Here is a 12,562-nt window from a genome sequence, read left to right as displayed (position 1 = left end):
GGTTTTTTTTCTTGTAAGGTTTAGGTTTGTAAAAAATAAATAAATAAATAAATAAATTGAATGTTGAAGATTAAATGGTATGGTGAGAGCTGTCTGATGGAACGAGACCCTAAAATAATCATGAAATGTCATCTTTTGGATCACGTGGAGGAGTTTTTCAGAAGTTACCAAAAGCAGGTTAAAGGCACTTCTGTACTCGTCTGCAGTGTTGCAAATCAACCTCATGTTAATAAGGTTCCAGTTGCGATAGGAAAATCCACGTCCAATCACAACCTGTCTGGGTGTGTGGGAGAAACAGATAATTATGTAGCATTTCTGGCTACAGCATAACTGCGAAACCAGTGGAGATTGGAGACCCTCATTTTCCCACCAAAATGAGTTACAGGTAGATGTGGAAGGTTTGGATCCTGACTAACAGTTACTTTCCTCAGCCTTAGCTGGCCTAGACTTCAGGCACTGCTTGATGCTGAGCTGCCTGCAAACCTTGCCTTGCTTGCAGGAGGGACACACGGGGCTCTTGTATTATTAGCATCCTGAACACAGTTCCGTCTTTCCATCCCCCTGTGCTCAGGCTGCACAATGGGGTGGATAAGAGGGATTCTGTGCGTGTTGTGTGTGATCAGACCATTGATTTATCACCTGAGCTAGGAAGGAATAGAGCTGCTCAAGCAGTGTTTTCTGCTTCTGTCTCTGGGCAGACCGATGCCTCCTGCTCAGAATCGTCACAGGCTGCTGTCAGGTCTGACAATCAGCGTCAAACTGATCTTCAGCAGTTGCCAAGAGATCTTGTGTCACTTAGCAATTTTTATTCTCTAACCTGGCCTTGCATTAAAAACGTCAAAGATGCAAAGATGTTGGATTGCTGTAAGGTTGTTGCTTTTTCTCCCTGTGAGGTTAAGCATGAATATGCAGTGCGTGAGTGTATCAATTCACACCAGCAGAAGTGATTTCTCTGCTGCTTTACATTTGCTTTGGTTACGGCTGTGTAATACACTCACATTGAGTTGAAAACAGTGTAAGCAAAGGAAAAGAAATGATTAGAAATTGCTTGTCTTCTGATTCTGTCCTTGCCACCAGATTTTCTATGACCAAGGACAATTTGCTTCCTTTGTAAAATCTGCTTAGGGCTTCTGATCCCTAAAGGAGTTAGAAAGCTTTTTGTCAGTCACTTCAGAAGGCTGGGAGGCTCTTGGCGGGATCCTGTTGTAGTGTGAAGCATAATAAGGAGTTGCTGTAATGAAAAGAGCGCAAGGCAGACATCCAGCTAAGCTTCTAAAAACAGCCTGTATGTTTTCTAGGGGTCACCACAGTGTGAGAGAGATGCATCTTCAGTTTGACAAGGGGAAGGTTGGCATTTATTAGGAGCATCTCTAAATGCACTGGCAACTGCTGATGTTACAGTGGAAGGTCTGCTGAAGGACTTGTGTTGGTGGATACTGTAGATTTCCAGACAGGTTTAAACATATGGTTTATTAACCATATTGCTTATGGGAGAACGTGTAGGAATTGTCCAGATAAACATCTTAGAATAAATCTGTTAAGCCACAGCCTCCAGGAGGAAGCCATGTGTGGAAAGTATTAGGAAGTTCCTACCACGAGCAGCTTACAAACTCACTGCAGTGAGTTGTCCTCTTTCTGTTTGTGTTTGGACAGCATGAAGCACAGTGGGGCTTTCATCCTGCTTAGGTTTTGCAGTCACTGCTGGGGTAAACGTGTCCTCCCAGTCCGTATTGTTCTCTGAACCTTTCTGACATGTCAATATTTTTCTAATAACATCATGTCTGGACTTCAGGCATTACTTCAGGTGTTGTCATAACCAAGCAATGTGGAGATAGTTTCTTGTCTGCTCTGTCTTGCTTCACTTTCACAACTGGGTGTTATCTCATTATTCTGTTAAGAAAACAAACACCTAATTTGGAGATCAGCTACATAAAACCTGGCAGCAGACCTCCTTCCTTTGTCCTTCTCTCACAAAACACTTGAATAATTATGTAAACATTTTTCTCTTTGCCCTCCATTTGTCAAGTTTGAATTCTGTTTACTTTCTGCCTTTGGAATGGAATTAATCTGTATTTTAGTTTTGTGCACTTGTGACAGAACGCATTTGTTAATGTGCCATTGAAAGCAGCCTGGTAGCTCGCTGATGGTGCCTTGTTCAGTCTGTAGGGTTTTAGCCAAGAGCACAATGATATGAGCTTTAATTGTTGGCCATGGCTTGCCTGGCTCTGAAGCATCGCTGTCAGCATCAGTTTGGTTAAAGGTGAGTTGGAATAATTCTTGACCAGTTTATCATTTAAACAAGGCTTTGCAGTATGGAGAAGAGGAGGGTGGTCTTTAATCCTGTAAGAGATTGGATTTTGCTTCACTTAAGATCATCTCTTCAAAGCAAAGTGCTGTGGTGATTATGAGTATTCCACTTAGACTCCTAGCTGAGGCTTATAGGCAGAGCTTTAAATATTCCTCATTCCACTGACATGATGGTCTTTTTTAATTATCCTTGAGGTTACAAAAGGCATCCCTCTGAAATGCACTCAGTCTTAACGCTGTAATTATACACTATTATTTGGATAAAAATCCTTTCTTTTAAATATGGTTTTATACAGGTACAGCTTGTCGGTTTGGATGAGGAGAGTTCAGAGTTCATCTGCAGGAACACCTTTGATCACCCTTACCCCACCACAAAGCTCATGTGGATCCCAGACACCAAGGGAGTGTATCCAGACCTGCTGGCAACCAGTGGTGACTACCTGCGTGTGTGGAGAGTGAGTAAATCCAGTTCTGTGATTCTAAATTCTCCTCGGGAAATGGCAAACTGTGACATGATCTGTGTTGCACGTTGATCTCATTTTCACTCGAAACCAGATTTTTCACTGTCCTTTCAGGATGTTTTTCACTTGCTGCAGTGTCAAAGTTAAGACATAAAATCAAGTCAGAGCACCTGATACCTTACTGTTGTATTTTTTTAACCCAGTAATAATGTTACAAAACATGAAGGCTCCAGGAGCAACAGATCTGTGATGACAGTTGCTGTTGGAATCACCTCAGTGAAAATAGGGGTGGTGATTGTTTTCCAGAGCTTTTAAGTTGTAAAGCTGAGAGGATAGAAACCTGGGATTAATACCTGGTGTGTTGGGGTTAATACCTGGTGTGTTGGACGTGCAAGTGGAACCAGTCATGTGATACTGCTATTTCAGTCAGGTGCTTTGCTTTTTTAAAGGTGGGTGAAACAGAAACCCGGCTGGAGTGTTTGCTGAACAATAACAAGAACTCTGACTTCTGTGCTCCACTAACATCATTTGATTGGAATGAAGTAGATCCTTACCTCCTCGGTGAGTCTGGCAAAATGAAAAAGACACACTCTTGAATTAAGTCTGGTGAAGTCCCAGTGTGATTGTGTTTGGTTTTTTGGTTTTAACTCGAGGCTTAAGGGATGGAGAAGTTCATCCCAGAGCTGCATCTTCCACACAGATTGAGGTAGACATAAGCTATTTACACTCTATACCCATGTAATGTGAAAGACCCTATTAGCAGCAAAAAGGTTTGGGTGATTGAAATGCATGATAGACTGCTTGACATTCTGGATTTTAACTGTATGCTGTCCTTGTGGCTGTTTTGGTCTGTAGGTGTCAGAAACTATTGCTGCTTGGAGCATTAGTGTAACTTGCAGAATTGTGCTAGTTTGCTAATATTTTGCTAAAAGAAGTGCTTTTGTTTCAGGTACTTCCAGCATTGACACAACCTGCACTATTTGGGGTCTGGAGACAGGACAGGTTCTGGGAAGAGTGAATCTGGTCTCTGGCCATGTTAAGACCCAGCTTATTGCACATGACAAAGAGGTGATGGATATTTTTGGTTGTTTACATTGCACTTTATTTTCAAGCAGTAAAGGAACAGAACTTTTGTTTTCCCCTTTCTTTTTCCTTGAGAAATCTGATCATTCAAAAATCTAATGGTCCAAAATTAAGATTTGAGTTTCACGAGCATTAATTATAGGTAAGATACAGTTTTAATATATTACGAACTAATAAAAGTAAAATAAAAGTAAAAATAAAATAAAGCTGTTCTATCAGCTATCAGAACTACTCTGCTCACTCATCATAGAACCTGGATTTGAGAATGTTTGTTCTACAAGATTATACTGCAGAATATTTCAGAAAAATGAGGTAAAACATCAGACTGGAGTTGTAATCAAATGCCTATCAAAGGCAATAAACATCTTACAGGATTCTTTCATTTTGACATAAAATCTGAGTCCAGAAAGTAAATATGTTCTGTTTCAGTGAATAATCCTGTAAAGACATGACTCGTTCTTTCCCTTCCCTTTGGCAAATAACTGAAGAACTTGCCAGGAAACTCAAGTATTAAACAAAAACTGTTACAGTTGTAGTAACAATTTCTGCTGTCCGTATGGGAAATCCATTTAGCTGTGAATTAGGAGGCAGTGTGCTCACTAAACCCGGGCTGTATTTGTTCTGTTTTGGTGTTGAGCAGGTGTATGACATAGCATTCAGCCGTGCAGGTGGTGGGAGAGATATGTTTGCTTCGGTTGGTGCAGATGGCTCAGTGAGGATGTTTGACCTCCGTCACCTGGAGCATAGCACCATCATTTATGAGGACCCACAGCACCATCCATTGCTGCGTCTCTGCTGGAATAAGCAGGATCCCAACTATCTTGCCACGATGGCCATGGATGGCATGGAGGTAAGGCACTACTTGTGCAGAAGGAACAAGGCAATTTGGGGGAGGTGGCTTGGTCATTTACACTTAGCTCTTAAAATGAGGGTGCAGTATCAGTAAGTGGAATATGAAAAGGGCCAATTCTTACTGCAGTCATTCCAGTAGGAGGCAGAGGTATGTTTGGCATTATAAACATGAAGGTCTCTGTGCCCCCTATATATTTCAGCCAGTTTTTGAGGGTTCTGTGAGCCAGTAGCAGCTTTCACATAAAATCATAAGTGCAAGTATTTTAGTCTCCTTGTTCTTTCTCTAAGGCAGTGTACCTCAGATTTTTTACCTGTGTGCTTGAGGGAAGCATGAGTCACTTTTTTTTTCTTCATGACTCACAAGCCTTCTCCTATGTGAGGTCTGACTACTTTTGAAAGGCACACAACGTGCTGACCAGCTAGAAACTGTTCTTTGAGAACAGCGTGTGCTTGCCAAATGCGTCCTTTAGGGAGGTATTTAAAGCCTTAGTTCAAAACTCTTTGTTTTCTGGATGGGATGAGGGGTAGAAATACAAGTTATTAACTTGGTTTGATTTTTGTTTCTGAAGGTTGTGATTCTAGATGTCAGAGTTCCCTGCACTCCTGTTGCCAGGTTAAACAACCACAGAGCATGTGTAAATGGAATTGCTTGGGCACCTCATTCTTCCTGCCACATTTGCACAGCAGGTAAGTGTGGAAAGAGATTCTTGATCAATCTCTCACTGTCTCTGCTGGCGAATCTCTGGGAGTCTCTCATTACACTTGCAAAATCCTCTCTTCCCAAAATCTAAAGCAATTCTCATCCTGCCTTTTTGCTAAAGATTATTTGCAGTTTACAAGCGCTCTGATAGTGACTTGCTCAACACTTTTATGGGAATAGGCAGCTACTAGGGTTTATCCGGTGAAAGTAGTGAGCCTGGTGCCCTGACTGTGCATCTCCTTTGGCTAAGCTATTTTATTTCAGTGCTGCTCAACTTCTTTTGCAATTTAATTCCTAAATGTTTGCACTTTGAGTTCCACCAGTTGTGTTTTTAACTTTGTCCTGGGTGAAAACGTGTACAAGTTCTTCTTGGAGCTCTATCACTGTATCTGTCTCACTTTCTTATCTGAACTGCAAGGGCTGTATTCAAGCTAGCTTTTTTCCTACACTCCTTTTAGTAGCCATGTATGGACGTTTGGTTGTACGTTGGTCCCACTTAGGACTTCATTTTCTTTTGTAGCGGATGACCATCAGGCTCTCATCTGGGACATCCAGCAAATGCCTCGTGCCATTGAGGACCCTATCTTGGCCTATACAGCAGAGGGAGAAATCAACAATGTACAGTGGGCATCAACTCAGCCAGACTGGATAGCTATCTGCTACAACAACTGCCTGGAAATTTTGAGAGTGTAACACTGCTGCTTCATGCCTAACTGAGGCAGGGCTGTATAATTTCCCCACCCCTCTAAAGTAAGAACAACACAAGTCAAGTGGCCAGTATCTGTTGTTGCTTTGCATCTACTGTTCCAAGAAACTGTTACAAGAATCAATGGCAGGTGTCTTCTGTCTCTCCAAGACTCCAGAATGCAGAGACACGCTGAGCCTCTTGGACCTTTCGGGTTCTGGTTTTCTTTTTTTTTGGTTTTTTTTTTTGGTTTTTTTTCTGCAGTTAAAGTTCTGTATATTTGTTTGTTGACTGTGTTAATAAGCTTGCAGGCTTTAAGTTGCTGCGTGTGTCCAGGTGTTTGTCAGCTAGCGGGGCGGCACATTGAGCTGGTTTAATAGATGCAAGTGCAAGACAAGGTGGGGAAAAAGATGGTAATGTTAACAGCCACCTTGGCAGGAATCTTTGTCGTTCCTGTTGTTGCTGCCTCTAAACTGTTTAAACATTTGTATGTTTTTTATATATTGGGCTAACTTTCTATTGAGTAAGGCTTTTCTCCCGAATTCTTACTTTTGATATGTGATCCACTTCCATGTACCCAAAGCAGGATATCTTTGTTGATACAAATCACAGTAACACTGCAGGCTCCCTGGCAGTAAAGGCCTGCCAGAACTAACTGTTGCCTTGGCTCTCAATACCTGGTTACCTGGTGCTGTGAAGTACAAGTACTTGTTGCACAATTTCTTTACACTTTTCTGATGCTAGAGGCAATTGCTACTATGGTAGGCCTTATTTTTAAATTATAACTGAATTTACTGTGTGTCTCCTGCAGTTGTGTTAGCTAACAGAACGGTAATGGGTTTCAGACAGAAGGTATTTGCATGACTTGAGCTCCCTCTGAGGGAAATGACTTCAGAAAAAAATGTTATTTGTAATAATGGACTCTGGACTGACGTTTCCAATGAAATGATTTCACCTTAGAGGGCTTACCATCTGAACCAAAATAAAATGGTTTCACACTTTGTAGCTTGCTTGATTGGCAAATAATACGAGCAAGATCTCGTGGTTAACCTGTACCATGGAGCTTCTCTGCATGTGTTCTGGGAGTTCTTGAAAGGAGTACACTGTTTTCCTAAATGTATTTGCTTTGTACTGTCAGGTCTTGTTGAATGAGCAAGATGAGTTGGAAGAACTCATCCACTATGCAGATGAAAGCTGTTTCTCTGAAAGAAACAATTCTCTAATGTAATGCTCAGAAGACAGATTTCAAGTGAAAGAAACAGTGCCACAGAGGCCCTAGTTTGGTGCTTGTCATCCTTGTGGCTATTTGAGATGCATCCAAGGGCGTCTGTTTCTGTTTCAAATAGTGGAATGCTCCACAGTAATAGGGTGCAATCAGAGCTGAGTGGATTAGACAAGCTAAAAATCCTTACTAAAGTCTTAATATAACACAGGTGTTGAGATAAAAGCTCCACAGTACTCTTCTTCCAATGAAGACATGACAGCTGTAGCTGGGCCCTGGGAGTACACCAGCTGAGTTTTGATGGAAATGTCAGAAACAATCAGCGTTGTCTTTCTACCTGATGTGCATTCACCTACAACTGCAGAGCAAAGCTGTGTGTTGTCAGCTTGCGTGGGGAAGGCAAGTTAGGAAAAGGGATTGCAGGGAGACAGCAAAGCTGATATGGAAAGCACTGTCCAATACAGAATGGACTCTGGAAAGTTGTGTTGTCCTGGACATAAGAATGTTCTTGCATAGGTGACTTCTTGACATGGAGCTTAGAAAAGCACTGCCTTGCAAATCTGCTTGCAGTTCATTAAAGGCAGCGTTACTGCATCACCTCTTCTGACATCAGAGCCAAGGACTCCCAGCAGTTTAAGCTCATGTTTTGTCAGTGGCATTCTCTGTTCAGCTGTGGGATTTTTGACAGCAGGTTTCATTTGGTTTGGCAGTCGGTTTTCATGATGCTGAGAGTAGGGTGTTCCACAGGCAACTTGATCTAGATGTCAGAGCAGTATTAGCCAAGTAGCTGGGTTATAACTTTTACAGTAGCATTTCATTGTAAATTGTAAAATACTTACTCAGAATTAAGTGAAAATTAGGTTTTTCTTAACAACAACCTATAATTACATTCACAGGTATAGAAACTATTAAAAATACATCCCCTGACTTACAATGTAGTGTTTAGTTATGAACAGTAGGCATAAAGTCCTGTGTCACTGAGAGAGATTCTAACTTTGGCTTGGAGTGCAAGCTTAATTGTTACTAGACAAGCTCTTAATTTGATTTGTGGGTTGGGGAAGGATGGGAACTACCAGAAGTCCTCTTCATGTTTCAAAGTCTCACCCTTGCATGGGTGGCATGAGTTAAAAGAGACGAACATGCCTGCAGCTTGGCAGCAGCTTTGTTTTAAACAACTGTAGAATTGTTCTTTAAAAAAGATATAAGCTAATTCAGTTGAAAATCAAGTGGCTAAAAGATTCCACAGGCTGTACTTAATGGCAAACAGTCTGTTCCTCAAGGAATAGAATCTGTTGTGCTGTGGTGGTAGGAAGCGCATGCATGGAGGGGCTAATCACCAAATATCCAGGTAGCTTTTGCTGACGTTAGAGAACTACTGTCCTGCTGTGAACCCAACGAGTGTCAGTCCCTCCATTCATAAAACTGATTGAAGTTCACTCGTGGAATTGAGTTCTCATTCCAAACTACTCAAAGGCAAGTGAAGGAATTTTGTAGACTCCACGGGATTCTAAATAAAGCATGTATCCTGTTTGTTTAGCCAGTTGATCTGCCTCCTAGTTCAGTAACATGTTGCTTTGGGCATCATCTGTTGTCATTCTTCATATGAAATTACATTTGAAATCACTGGAGGCTGTTTTGGAGCAGGGAAACGCTGCTTAAAATAGCTGCTTTTCAGAGAAGTCGCTTGGAAGGTTAATGACTGAAAAGATAAGAAAATCCTCATGGGTGAGATGTTCTCTAGTGGAAATGGCACTTCATAAAGAGAGGAAGTGAGAGACTCGGATGCCCTTCTGCCAGCACCTGCTGACACAGTGGCAGCAAGCTGACTGTCTGCTTGCTGGTTCAACTTGATTTGCAAGGTAAAATAAAACCTTGAGATTTGTCACTGTAGCCTGCGAGTCAGAAGATACAGTTTAGCTCATTTTATTGGCTTAATGTTCAGTTCTGTTAGTAAGAAACCCCCATAAGCATTACTTTTTTTTTTTTTCCAAAGTTCACACATAAAGATCAAACACTGAAGTATTTTTATTATTGTGTGCTCGCAGGATGCAGAGCAACTGCTTTCAACTGCCTCATATCCCCTGAGTGTGGATTGACACCAAGGGAGGAGTCTGAGCGTCAGTGAGGTTAGAAAAACAGAAAATTGCTGTTGTTGGTCCAGATATGATTTTGATACTTGTACAGAAATGTCACTTTTCTCTGACTTTATAGTTCGTAGCACTTCGGTTGATTGATTCCAGATATGCTGTTGTCTGGTCGTTGTGTTCTGTTGAAGCCAACCTTTCCGTAGGTTTCTACTGTTGTGTGGGCAACTGGTTGTGAGTGTATTGGCTCTCAGTCAGGAGATATCAGTCATGTGGTGCCTCATTAGTGAGGCTGAAAACCTACAGAAGAGAAGATGGATGTGAATTAGTGTTGTCGTATGCAAACTCTTCATTGTCAGAATGGCCCATGGTCAGTTGCATCTACCAGACTTGTACTTCTGTGTGCAGGGATTTAAAAGGCAAGGATTTGAGTGCTTTGACAATCTATTTAGAAAGGAAACGGTGGTTTCAGAGAGTGATATGAAAGGAGACTGTTAATACAAGTTGTTCCTTACGGAACCTTGAAATGTACTTAAAAGGGGAGGCATTGCCTCTCATAAGTCAAAGTTAATGATCCTTTCAAAACTTAGCTGTAATTACTCTCCTGAATGTTCTAGATAATACTGAAAAGATCTATTTTTGCCTGGTGTCGCAGTGAGAAAGCTGCATCAGTCTCAACTACAGATCACTGCCTACCAGGGACGAGGTGAGGGGAGTCCAATATTTTGGAATTCGCAGATGCTCTTGTGCTTGTTTTAAATGTAAATTAAAAAGCTGAGTGTGTCTGTTTTGTTCTCTTGCAGATGGCACTTTAACAAGTATATTTTTGGTAAGATTAGGAGGAGAGTCATCTTTTCCTCAGTCTTTTTATGGTAGCCGTTTGTGTTTTGTATGAAATGTTAAATACAACAGTCACTGCAATCCTTAACTGGCTATGGTTGTCAGTATCTAGTGGACCCTTATCTGTTTCTCCTAAACGCCAATACCATGAGCACTTGACAATACTGTTAATGTTAAAGTGAGGCTCTCTAGTTAGAGAACGGCACAACCTTACGAGGTCAACTTGTATTGTAGTGTTGCTTGTCACCTTTTTGCTTTGTTTAGGAACTTGGCAGTGTCTGGAAATCCTTGAGTTTGAACATGATGGCAGTAGGGGCAGATTAGTCGTGTGCAGATGTAAATGGATTCTTCAGATAACATTTTTAGGATTGAACAACTCCTGCTGATGGTAAATTGATACAACCTGGATCCTTGAGCCTGTTGGTTCCCTGTGTTTAAAGGTGTTCTGACTCTTTCAGAACATCCTTAGGAGGATCAGTGATAACAGAGGTAAGCTATTAGCTCAGTACATTGCAGAAGTTATGGTTCCATCAAAATACTGAAATGCTTTGTCTTCCCTTTGCTGGTTGGCAAAATGGTCCAGGCTGTGTTATCCAGTCAGTTAATGTGGTTATCTCTGGTACATGCTGACTGCTTTCTACTTTCAGACCAATATTCCAGAGCAGGACTGTACTTACAGCGGACGTTTCAAATGAGGTTTTCAAAATGTCCTGGAATGGGCAAGGTACCGCAGGTTGTGGTCCCTGTTTCTCTTGACCTTAGCAGAGGTCAAGGTTTATTTGTACGTGGCACTTACAGAGCACTTTCTCATGCTTAGAGAGGCAGCTGTATTGTCCCCTGCTTACCTGAGAAGAGTCAGGTTTTATTGTTGAGGATACGGAGTGTAGTGGGCCCCTGACTTCTGTCAGGAAAAGATCCCCAGAACTTCTCGTCAGCACCAGCACTAAAAAGCAGGAATCATTAAAAATGCACCTGAGCACCAGTAGCAAAATGCTCATCCAGCAACTCGTGGCAGATTCCAGAGGCAGAGGCATTTGTGAAACTTGCTCACTGCTGTCTACTTTCAGAAGGTAACTTCAAGTATCTTGGTGGCCTTTTGTGCAGCCTTTGGCACTCAGCATCAAGCTAGAATCTTCATACTCATAATTTAAAAAAGGAAAATCCATGTGGCTTCCATCGAGTTCATCCTTCAGTAAATCTAACAAAGGTTATTTCCTGAAAATATTGCTGCCCACGGTAGCTGTCACAAGTGGCAAAAGCCCATGGTGCAGCCACAAGTCAGCATCCCTTGGAGTTTGCTTTCCTGATAGTGAAACGTGGGACTCTCAGGTCTCTATTGAAAGCAATGGTTGGGTCTGTCAAACCTGAACAAAGGCAGAAATGCGAGAAACCAGTGGCTGAAAGAGTCATGGTGCAGCTGTGAGGCAATGCATTGCTTTTTTTTGACAACCTGATGAACAGGAATTATGAAATTTACTATTTAAAAGTATCTTTTTTTTTTTTTTTTTAAACTTGGGTTGCTAGCAGTGTAAAATGTAATTTAAATCTGTTGCACCGAAGCATTTTTGTTACCAGTAGTCAGTAGGAGATGTTTACTTTTGTGTGTTTTTTCCCTCCCGCTCTTTCCATTCACAGTCCTGTTGTGGTAATTTCCTGAAGGTGTAATCTTTGTAGCATGATTGTACAAACATTCATATGAAATTCCTGACTTGTTCTCACTAAAATATGCTGAAGCAATAGTAGTTTTATTTCTGTCCTTCTTTTCTCCCCTTCCACGTTGAGATTTGCAACTTTGCTCCTATGCTGTCCTAGAGGAATCCTAGTATCCTGCTATCCAACAGATGTATGTTGTTGACATGGATAACTGCAGTGTCTCTACTCCCTTTATTTTTATGGAGAAAATACAAAAGGTTTTGTTACAATGGATTTTAACACCTGCATCATGGAACCACGTTGTGGAAACTGTAAATTTTAAGGCAATTTTCTGAAATCGCTTGAAAGTGGAATGTTGCACCCTTTTATGCTATTTCCTGCTTCCTATGTAGTTTTACTCAGATTTTTTAACCTTCTTTCTAAGTTCCAGCCTCCTGTGTATTAGGTACAGTATTTTCTGCCTTTCATACTTTGTAATAAAAATGGAACATTTGTAGATTGACTGCAGTTCACTGTGTGGTGAGTTACAACTGGGACCCGTGGGGCAAACAGGGAGGTACTTCTCACAGGAGACATGGAGCCTATTTCAAAGACATTGCTGAGAAGGTAGGGTGACTTCTTTCTCTTGTCTCCATGTTACAGAACTGGTGCCACTTTATATAGCTTTCATCCTAC

At 41.4% G+C, this 12,562-nt stretch overlaps 1 protein-coding gene across 1 annotated transcript in view; it reads left to right on the top strand.

Moving 5' to 3' along the window:
- The window catches only part of DCAF7 (DDB1 and CUL4 associated factor 7), a gene marked incomplete at both ends in the record, with an annotated part of 8,035 nt that extends 1,939 nt beyond the window's left edge, over nucleotides 1-6,096 (top strand). Inside the window, 6 exons of the mRNA XM_079547203.1 lie at nucleotides 2,604-2,762; nucleotides 3,218-3,329; nucleotides 3,718-3,836; nucleotides 4,492-4,701; nucleotides 5,273-5,390; nucleotides 5,924-6,096. Of these exons, the coding sequence (XP_079403329.1) occupies nucleotides 2,604-2,762; nucleotides 3,218-3,329; nucleotides 3,718-3,836; nucleotides 4,492-4,701; nucleotides 5,273-5,390; nucleotides 5,924-6,096 (891 nt within the window). The remainder of the gene's footprint in view (nucleotides 1-2,603; nucleotides 2,763-3,217; nucleotides 3,330-3,717; nucleotides 3,837-4,491; nucleotides 4,702-5,272; nucleotides 5,391-5,923) is intronic.
- Nucleotides 6,097-12,562: the final 6,466 nt, after the last annotated feature.

The sequence above is a fragment of the Tetrao urogallus genome (assembly GCF_951394365.1).
Source record: "Tetrao urogallus genome assembly, chromosome: 26".
In the NCBI taxonomy this organism is placed as follows: Eukaryota; Metazoa; Chordata; class Aves; order Galliformes; family Phasianidae; genus Tetrao; species Tetrao urogallus.
The sequence above is the reverse complement of the archived record's forward strand: the minus strand, read 5'-3'. Positions and strand labels throughout refer to the sequence as shown.